Source organism: Melospiza melodia, chromosome Z (assembly GCF_035770615.1).
Source record: "Melospiza melodia melodia isolate bMelMel2 chromosome Z, bMelMel2.pri, whole genome shotgun sequence".
NCBI classification, from domain to species: Eukaryota; Metazoa; Chordata; class Aves; order Passeriformes; family Passerellidae; genus Melospiza; species Melospiza melodia.
In genome coordinates, this window is record NC_086226.1 from 30529785 (window position 1) to 30540785 (window position 11001).

At 40.0% G+C, this 11001-nt stretch overlaps 1 protein-coding gene across 2 annotated transcripts in view; it reads left to right on the plus strand.

The window, feature by feature from the left end:
- The window catches only part of PARP8 (poly(ADP-ribose) polymerase family member 8), a 119178-nt gene extending 108403 nt beyond the window's left edge, over positions 1-10775 (plus strand). For both annotated transcript variants that reach the window (XM_063181135.1, XM_063181136.1), the window contains 4 exons: positions 135-211; positions 1169-1238; positions 4645-4729; positions 5348-10775. In XM_063181135.1, the coding sequence (XP_063037205.1) occupies positions 135-211; positions 1169-1238; positions 4645-4729; positions 5348-5450 (335 nt within the window). In that variant the 3' untranslated portion in view covers positions 5451-10775. The remainder of the gene's footprint in view (positions 1-134; positions 212-1168; positions 1239-4644; positions 4730-5347) is intronic.
- Positions 10776-11001: the final 226 nt, after the last annotated feature.

Below are 11001 nucleotides of genomic sequence, written 5' to 3' on the forward strand. Positions count from 1 at the left end.
ACCAGCTTTTTGAGTGCCATGCAAAGGACAGACTGTGATTCTCAAGCTGTGCTACCTCTTCCATTCTTATACTGAACTCTGCTTTTTATGGTATTTGTAGGCCAGGATATCTTACATGTTTTTAATATTCCTAGGGATGAACAAGAAGCAGCAGAAGGTGTCAGCTAAAGATGAACCAGCTTCAGGCAGTAAGGGCAGTAATACATCACAGGTATGGTACATCAACCGTCTCTGGAAGACTTGTGGGATTTATTATTGGGAACTCAGTAGCTGAAAGAGAGGTAATATTTCCTTTGTGCAACTTACCAGTGTTATTGCATTGAATTAAATCAACAACTTCAGAGACTGCAAATATCAAATACCGTTCAACTGCTCTAGTAAAAATTTACGGGGCATATTGCAGACCTTGTGCCGTTCTTTTCCAAGCAGAAGAATTTAGGAAGAGAATGAAGATGAAATACAGGTTGCATTATGGCTCCTAGCAACCCCCTGCCTTCTGAGTTTTAGACTTCCAGAACAATGACGCAAAAGAAATTGAGAATGATTATTGCTGGGAAATGAGCAAAATTTAACTTATAGCAAGTATTTTTTTCCTTTTCACAAATTTTACATGTTGAACCATTACAATTCTGCTGTATCTAAAGCAAACTCACAGCATCTGTGCACAGGGCTAAATTTCAAGAAACTATCTTATATCTGTCTCCATGATTAGCACATAGAAATTACAGAATAATCTGGCTTTAAAGGTAGTTTGGCATGTCCCAGTAGAAGATCTCAGAAGTAGGAAGGAAAATAAAATATCAGGGTAGTGACCAAAGAATTAGTGACTATTTACCTTTTCTTTCTTTTTTTTTTCCTGATATTAATTTGTTTTTCAGTAACACTGATATTTCTGATAATATTTTAATTTTGCAATAATTCAGCAGTTTTGGATATTGTTTTTCTGGATAAAGGAGTTCAAATATCTCCTACAATAATGCAAATAAGTAATAGGGGTTTTTTTATAAATTCTATTACATTTAGAAATAAAATAGAGACATTTTAGAAAAACTGCCTCTACCTTTTTTCATTAATAAATCACTGAAAATAGCAGCTGTCTCTTTTGTTGCTTTTTGTCTCTGTTTGGTTTACTGTGCTAATTCTATTTTCTCACTTTTTTACATCTCAGTCCCAGAAGAAAGGACAGCAGTCGCAATTTTTGCAAAGCCGTAACTTAAAATGCATAGCCTTATGTGAAGGTAAGCTGAAAGCCCTTGTGAAGGTGCTTTAGTCATAGCCACAGGATGCACACGTTACAGGCTGCAAATCAGTGGGAACTTTAGTTGGTTGTTTAGGTAAGAAAGCACTGGTAGGTGTAGGAGTACCTGCTCAGCAGCTGATCTTTATGCTCCAGTAAGGACATTTCCCCTCTTTGAACAGAACGTGTAGCAGATGCTGAATTGTCATGGAATATCATATACATATAGTGACTGATCATCTGGTCTGTGTTTCAAATGTGATCCTCATCCTAAACCATCAAAAAAACCAAAGTCATGTCCTTTATTTCAAGCACTGACTTCTTGCACGCTCTTGACAAACACCTTAAACACATGAAAGGCAGGAAAAAACACCTTTTATATAGAATTTCCAAACAATTTTTTGCTGTTCAAGCAAGCATACTGATCATCTGGCAACCAGTATGTTCTCTTTGTTTGCTTCAGAAATTCTGGGAAGTTAAATCTAATGCTTGAGTACAGTCATTCTTGAAAGAATTGGCTGTTCTGTTAATAACTAGTGAAACCTCAGCAGGTTTTAAGAACAAATTGTGGAATTTGAGTAAGAAGTGCGCCTGTAGTTAGGAGCTAGTCTCAGAAATTACATTAACCCAATTTGCCTATCATTTGGAGCATTTGTTTGTTTTAAAAAGTGAAAATTAAGAATGTGGAAAATGTAGTATTTAAAAATAGAATCAGTGCCTCACAACTGTTACCCAAGTCCAATCCTGACCAATTCAGGGTTCCCCAAACTTAAAGGCATATCATTAAGAGCACTGTTTAAATGCCTCTTAAACACTGACAGGTTGGGCACACCAACCACTCTGTAGGAAGCCAGAGTTTGACCAGCTGTTACGGTTAACCCCAGCCAGCATCCAAGCCCCATAGCCACTCACTTTCCCCCAGCAGGGCTGGGGAGAGTCCAAAGGGTAGAAGCCTGAAAGCTCGTGTGTTAAAGATAAAGAGATAAAGACGTGTTAATAGGGAAAGTAAAAGCCACGCATGCAAGCAAAGCAAAACAAGAAATTAATTCACTGCTTCCAACAGAGCTGTTCAGCCATCTCCAGGAGAGCCTGGTCCCATCACATGTAGAGGTTACTTGGGAAGACCAGCACCATCTCTCCCATTTCCTTCTTCTTTCCTTCGCTTTGAATGCTGAGCATGATGTCACATGGTCTGGAATATCCCTTTGGTCAGTTTGGGTCACCTGTCCCAGCTGTGTCACTTCCTAACCTCCCATTAATCCCCAGCTTTCCTGGAGTGTGGCAGTATGAGAATCAGAAAAGGCCTTGGCTGGCTCTGTGTAAGCCCTGTTCAGCAATAACAAAAACATGTCTATACTATCAATGCTGTGTTCAGCACAAATCCAAAAACTGTCCCCTGCCAGTCATTGGGAAGAAAATTAATTCTACCCCAGTCCAACCCAGCATGCCAACCTCTCAATTAAGAAATGCTTTGAAATGTCCAGTCTAAACCTCCACTAGTACAGCTTTGAATCATTCCCACACTGTGCCCTTGCCCTCCTCAGGAAGCTGCACAGTTGTGAGGTCACCCCTCAGCCTCCTTTTCTCCGAACCAGACAAGCCAAACCCCTCCATTAGCCCCCCCGATTAGTGTCCAGGACATGTTTTCCAGCCCTCTCACCTGCTGTTTCCTTCCTCAGGATGTGCAGAAGGACCTTCCCATCCTTCTCCACCTGCAGGGCCCAGCAGGCCCCAGGCGAGGCCCATCCCCTCCCCGGGCTGCCTCTGCCCTGCTCGGTGCTGTGGGATGGGCTTTGGCCGTGCCCCGCTCAGTGCTCTGGGCTGGGCTTTGGCCGTGCCCCGCTCGGTGCTGTGGGATGGGCTTTGGCCGTGCCCTGCTCAGTGCTCTGGGCTGGGCTTTGGCTGTGCCCTGCTCAGTGCTCTGGGATGGGCTTTGGCTGTGCCCTGCTCGGTGCTCTGGGCTGGGCTTTGGCTGTGCCCTGCTCAGTGCTCTGGGATGGGCTTTGGCTGTGCCCTGCTCGGTGCTCTGGGCTGGGCTTTGGCTCTGCCCTGCTCGGTGCTGTGGGATGGGCTTTGGCTGTGCCCCGCTCAGTGCTCTGGGATGGGCTTTGGCTGTGCCCCGCTCGGTGCTGTAGGATGGGCTTTGGCTGTGCCCCGCTCAGTGCTCTGGGATGGGCTTTGGCCGTGCCCCGCTCAGTGCTCTGGGCTGGGCTTTGGCCGTGCCCCGCTCGGTGCTGTGGGATGGGCTTTGGCCGTGCCCTGCTCGGTGCTCTGGGCTGGGCTTTGGCCATGTCCCGCTCAGTGCTCTGGGATGGGCTTTGGCTGTGCCCTGCTCGGTGCTGTAGAATGGGCTTTGGCCTCAGGGCTGCCCGGGCACTGCTCACCCACCCTGAGCCACCCCTCTCCCACTTCACCACTGTGCCTGGTGTCACTCCTTCCCAGCTGCACAATCCACCATTTGGACTTGACAAATTTCACCCCATTTAAGATTTCTCAGTGCTCCAGTCTATCTAGATCCCTCTGCACAACCCTCTTGTACCTCAAAAGAATCCACAGCACCTCCCAGTCTGGATCACCAGCAAACCTGCTACTGGTGCACTCACCTCCAGCACTGATACAGAACTGGCCCTGGAATGGAGCCCTGAGGACACCACTGGTGTGACCAGTCACCAACCAGATGTTGCCCCATCACTACAACCCTTTGGGCTCTGTCCCTCAGCCAGTTCTTCACCCACCACTCCATGAACCTGCTCATCACACAGCTCAACAACTTGTTGAGAAGGATGCTCTTCAAATGCATTTAGATATCTTCCAAGGTGGATTGATGGTAATAGCTTCTAGTTAGCAATGGAAAGCTTTCTCTCCTGTGCTGTCCTCGTTCTGCTGGTAAACAACCTATCGTCAAATCTGTAGAGCAAGCTTTGGCAAGCTTTTTGAACCTCTTGAGTCATAATTGCTTTTGTTTTAAATATTTGGTAGTATTGCACATCCCATGTATAGCAATTTCAGGCTTTGTCTTAAGCATCTTAGTTTCAGATCAACCATCACTAAACACAAATATCTGTTCCAAGTGCTGATTAGATGTCTCAGACCATCTTTAACAGCCCTATGGCTTTTTAAATTCAGGTTTTAATAAGTGCATTTTTAACCTTTCATTCAATTTAAAAACTTTGTCCCATACACCAAACATCTATTTTTTCAGAAAAGTATATTTTGGAAACAAGAATCAAGTTCATCTCCCTTCTTGTACTAGCAGCCAATTCAAAATCTGCACTGCAGCACAGACATGTAGAGGAAAGCTACACATTCCCAAAAGACCATTTATGATATATAAAACTCAAAATCTTTTAGAGCAGTGTTTTCCAGGCATGTTTTCATCACTATGAAATTTGTTCTTTCTCTGATAGTGATAACCTCACCTGATCTGCACAAACATGGGGAGGTATGGGTTGTTCCCAACACGGATCACGTGTGTACAAGATTTTTCTTTGTGTGAGTACAAAGCTTTTCTTAACATTCAACTTCATACTGGACCTTTTTCTTATGTTTCCTCCAATAGCTGTAATTAAAGTAGATAAAAGACATTTCTTCCTAATTCTGTTCAGTATTCCTTCATTTTTTATCTTTTACTGTACTTACTTGTGCTAGAAATGTATGGATAAGCTAGTGTCAGAAGTTTAGTAAATGTCATTAATACAAATGAACGGAGAGTTCATTATTTTTCCTGTTGAATTGCATTACTTCATGTTATAGTAAGTCTGTCCATGTATTGTGAAGCACAATTTTTGTTTGGCTGTCTGTATTTAAGCTGAGGAATTCATTAAAGGCTTCCTGTCTGTGCTGTGAGCATTTCCCCCTTTCACCTAATATTTTTCCCCTTTGGGTCCTAGTGGCTAATTCAGCCTCGGGGTTTCAGTGACAATGGCAGCCTTACCACCTCCTAAACTCTTCAGAGTTTAGGATCTGCATAAAGATGAAGCATGGCAGAGCACCTCAGTAGAAACATGTGAACATACAGATTAAGCACTCAGAGAATGAGATTTTTTGATGTTTTTACCTAGATTAATAAAACACTAATGTGATATTATTTTCTGTACCTTTTTTTTTTAGTTATGAAGATGGTCAAGTGGGTGATACAAGTATAAATACACAGGAACCAAACATTCATAAAGAGATTCTTCGAGTCATTGGCAATCAAACTGCTACTGGTTAAAAGGACCACTATTATTTAATTGATGTGAAGCCTTCCTCAGTCTCAAAGCTGGATTTTGAACTGAAGAAGATGCAAAAAACTAATTTATTATTACTACACTAAGCAAATTAACCATTTGAATACTTACTGTTTTCTTACTTAGTATTTCGTATCTCATCAAAATACCTGAGATGATATCAATTAGCAACTGTAGGGGTGCAAAGTCTATTATTATACTAAAACAATTAATAATTAAATAGGCATTTGGGTTGCTCACGATAAACAGACATTAAAAAGGACTTTTGTGCTGATATTTTTATACTAAACTTCAATTGGAAGTTTTAGTACTGTATACTGGTATTTTAAATTTAGAATGACTGAATTACAAGTAAGAGAGAAGATTTTATAGCGGAGCACCTGTATTATGCAGGATACTTTGCAATAAGTAAAATATTCTCGTATTAAAACACAATAAAAGGTTGTCTGGAATATGTAAAATTGAAGAGATTGGTTACCTGCAGCTGTCTTTGATTCTTTTTATTTTACTCAAATGCAGTTAGAATTTAGACTCAAAGGTGAAAACAACAATGCATTTTTTTAGTTACTGGGTGCAACAAAGCAAAATGAATGTGATGGTATATGTTAATCTTTCTTTATTTTTTCTGGAACACTGTCTTACCCATTAAGCAGCTCAGTTGCATTTTTTAATTATACAAGCCTCAGAAACACCTGGAAAACCTAAAGCTGTTAATTTTCTTTTTAGAATTTTTGAGTTTATATACTAGATTTTACAATTTCATTAGATCAACAAGGTTTTTTAATGTTTGCATCTTAACTTCAGTGAAATTGCTCTGTGATGAAATTTATCCACATATTTTAAAGTATGTGCTGAGTTAAGGCTTTTACATGGTTGAGTTGATTTGTTGGTACATCAGAAAATATATAGAAATGCAAAATTCTACTGATTTTTGTCTTGGTGAAATAGTTTTATTAGGTAATTTCTAAGCTATAAGAAATCAATTTAAATATCTCTGTCTTTTAAATTAACTACTGTTTTTTCCAAGTGAGTACGATGGCAACACAGATAGAGAAGGGTCCAGTCTCCAAGACAAAAAGCATACCCTGTGCCCTGATGGATGCCATTGGCAGCCCTCATGGTGGCTATCCTGAAGCATCAATCACACCCTTGAATATGGAGAGCAGTTGAAATTTCCCATCTGTGCAACTACTGTGAGCCACCTCAGAAGGCAAAAAGAGACTGAAACCTCTCTTATGTTACTTTCATAATAAAGATACTAAAGCACCAAATAACAGCACAAGAGAGCACAGCTGTGTTTGTTTCTTTTAAAGAGAACTGAATTAGATATGCTGTAATGGACGATTCCTTCTTTCTAGTTCATGCTACACTCCTGTATTACTTGCTGCAGTTGAAGTGCCCCACAAGTTAATAGTGGTATTTGGTCTAGGAGCATATATGGGATGTATTTTAGCATTCTACACTTATTTGCTTTAGTGTTAATTTTTCTGGGTTCATATCCAGACTTGTAAAGCAAATTCTGTTTGCATATCCCCATTTTGCTGTTAGTTCTATTGACTTGGGCTCTCTTTTGGTGGACCTCTAAATTAGAGAAACTACTCCAATTGTTGTCTTTCATGTTGGGACACAGGTTAACTTCTTGAAACAAAGAGGTTTCCAGAAATTTGTCTGTCTACATAATGACAGCCATAGGTCATGTAACTGCAAAAAGTCAACATAATTCAGAAGTGGAGCTGAAACCCTGGCGTGACCATCTCTGTAATGGTGCTGCCATATGTGTCTGAATCATTATGTTTTGCCTAACAAAAAGAAACTGGGAAGCAAGTCCACAAAGATGTTCTATGATTATTTCATGAGCTGGTAGTCCACCACTCTGGGATGCCTTTTGTCGAAAAGAACAGGAGAAAAGAGAGTTGAGAATGAGTGAACTGGAGAAGCCAAGTAAACAGTCATCTTCCCCATCCCCTCAAGTTTATAGCAGGGTCAGAAATTAAACCCTTGAAGAAAGGAATCTGAAATGTAGCTAATGAGTTGACCTCTGTTTGCATTGTGGGGTTGTGATACTGGTCATACATGGTGCCATCATAAGTACAATCCCAGGAAAGGGAAGAGAAAAATACATTGCTGCCAAATTTTAAGACTGCTTTAAAGGTTTGCTTTAAATGGATGAGCCACAGCAAGGGACAGTGTGGGGGAAAGCAGGACTCCAAGTTGTGTGGAGGCCTTGCTGTTGTGCCTGTCTCTTGGAGAACTTTGGTGACTGACTTTAGAGGGGAGAAGAATAGTGAACAAAAGGTAGAATGTGACAAGCACAGGGGTTACAAACCAGTTGAAGAGGGCAAAGCCTTTCAGGGAGAAAGGTAGTTCTGAAGGGACAAGATGGCATTAGCAGCTCAGGTCCCACGTGGTGCATGGCAGGAAAAGGGACTGGCAGAACCAAGCTGCAGCGTGGGGATACACAGCCCATAGCAGTATGAGGCAATCCAGGCATGCCCCAGCATTGTGCTTGGGGCAACAGTGCCACTTGAAAAGCTGTCACTAGGCTACAGTGCAGAGACATAAGCCTGGTGTCACACATAAACAGCAATTGAGCTAGAACAAAATTCTTTGGCCAGAAACTCAGTCACATTTTTCATTAGCCAGTATATTAATGAGAAACTTCCAAGGCTTTGTATTATTTGCAGGGGAATTTGAATCTTCAGATCATTTAACAAAGTATTAGTTCTCATTATTTTCAAAAGATATGGGGAAGGAGGCATTTGGCATCTGTTACTCCTTATATAGGAAACCTCAAAGCCAAAAGACTTTATCACCAAGAACTGGAATGAAAAAGCCTGAGGATAAGATTTTCTTTGAAGGATTTTCCTTTGAGGTTTTTTGCAAAGGTGGCAGTTGCATGTAGCCAAATGCTTCCAAATAACTTGCATTAACATGGAATCCAGGGGATGAAAAATAAAAATCTTAGAGCAGGATCCTGTGTTATGCCCAGAGCCCTTGCATTTTCCTTCCTCGCTTACCATGCTCACATATTAGTGACAGACCAGTCATTGTAACTCCTGCTGTAAAAAATGCAGGCTTTCCAAAGATGGCTTTTAATCAAAGCAAGTAGAGCCCCAGGCTCTGCCATCTCTCTTGATAGAAATTTCCATGAAGTCATTGCTGTCACCATACCCAGTATGGAGCAACCAAGGGAGTTATAGGTAAATAACTTTCTAACTTCTTGCTACATCCTACAACAAAATGCAAGCCCTCATCACAGTAGAAAGGTTTGACAAAAAAATTGTGTTAGTCATTTGATGTTGCACCCTAATTATGAATTGCTGTATTTATACTGCTGAGTATTTAAATATTGTGAAAGGAATTCAGAAATTGCTTTCAGGAAATGCTTTTAAATCTGCCTTGAGATTCAGGCAAATATTGAGCATTCAAAGGCTTAATTAAGCAATTTGAAGTATCTTTCTCTATGATATGAATCAACTTGGCCCTGTTGTCTTCAACAGTACTACACTGCTTTGATAACCAAATCTTTGGCTTCCTATTACTTACCATAAAATGGCCAGGTTGTGTAATATCTCGGTTAATGTTTTGCAGGAACTAATCAATGTCACCGGAATTTTTTAGGCTTAAATTTTTATTTCTACAGCACTTGAAAAAATTCTAAATGAAGCCGAATGATTTTAACATATAGCTTTTGGTACTAAAAATGCATCTGATGAATTATGCTAAGATTGTCCTTTGTTAATAAAAATAAAAAGTCACTCCAAATTAAGACTTTGTGCATAGATCAATTAAACTTTGCTTATAATCACTTACTACTGTGAAAACAATTAGCTTGATTCCTACAAGGATAAATACAAAAATGGTAAAAGAAATCCAAAAGGGAACAACTGAATGAAGAGACTCATCGTTAAGAAGGAGATACAAAAAAAAACCCCAAACCCTAAGCAAATGCAAAAGTAGTATCTAGTTACTTAAGAATTATAATAATTTAGACAGATTTTTTTCTTGGCTCTGGGAAATGAAAGTGAGATACAAAGAATATGAGCCATGACTCACCCATGCAGCCTCTGCTGGCAGTGCTGCTGCAGCTGGAATGGCCTTGGCCACCCATTCTCTTCTCTCCTGTGGCACACAGCATCCTGTCGTGTTTTATTTGCAAAATTCAGGTGTTAATCTGGTGTCTGTGCAATTTCTTCATTACAAATACCACCTCAAGGTGAAGGATGAGCCTGTTGAGTAAACCGAGCAAGGTCTGTTGCTTGTAGAGCAGTTAGGATTCTGTGAAGCACCTGAAGTTGTCCAGAAAGGTTCTTGAGTACAGTCAGATGAATTTATTCCTCAAAAAAAATTCCACTCAGGAGTGGAGTGACATGTGCTTCAGAAGGGGATAAATAAAAGGGGATAAATAAAAGGGGATAAATAAAAACGGGAAAGCTTGCTCCAAGCAGAGCGTCATTCAGTGTGCACTGTTCTGTGTGAAGTGCACAAGGATGTCGCCAGGAGTTTGAATTTCCCGATTTGTGTTTGGAAACCGGTCTGAAAGCACTGACCTCCTCTGTCTGTCCTGGCGTGTGGGTGTTGTACTCCTGCTCACTGGCTGCAGCAACAGCCACTGACAAGAGCCGAAGGAATAAGACAGCTTGAACTGCTGTTCCATAGCGTTTTGATTGCATGCTTGTGCTAAGTTTCAGTCTGACACAGAATAGCTAGGATGTAAATTACTGCCCATTACACTTTGCATTGGGATTTTGTACATGTACTAGGCATAAGGCTTTTGTAAAGGGGAAAAAAAGATTAGTTTTTAGATGAACATATCTACTGTGCTAAAAACCTATTGAAAAGATTGCATTGATCATTTATCACAAAGTCAGTAAAAATATTCCTTATACACAGACATTTAATTTAATGTTCTAAAAATAATTTTTGAGCTTACCTAGTATATATTGTATCTTTGAACTTTAACAAACAGCCAATGTTTTATGTAATCATAAAATATGCCAATGTTTCTTTTAACACCATTTTTAACAGCTTTTTTTTCTCCAAATAAATTTATTAAATTTTGTGCACAAAAATCATACTGCAGCCTGCTATTTAGCCTATGGTGCCTTAGAGTTACTCAAATATTTAACAAAATGGAGATAATGTAAATACTGCCAGAAGATCACTAAGGCCAAATATTTTCTCTATTCACTTTTTACTGCACTTGCTTTTTATTGCTATTTAAGCCTCTTTTATTCAGCTTTGTAACAGCTATAGCATTGTAGCCAATGTAAATGTTTACCTTCAATAAATCAGAATTTGTTCAACAAGCACTGGGCATTTGGGCACTATTTTGAGAACTCTGTTGGAAGTTAAAACAGCCATCTAAGAATTAAACTGCATCTGAAGCAGTTTCTTGACTTTTGCTAATCTCAATGACATCTAAAAGTTATGCCATGCTTTTACACATGTTTTTGAAGTAAAATTTTTTTGCAGTGATCTTTTTAAAAACACTTAGATGAACGGTAAAACCAGCTTTTCTTGCTGTGTTTATCT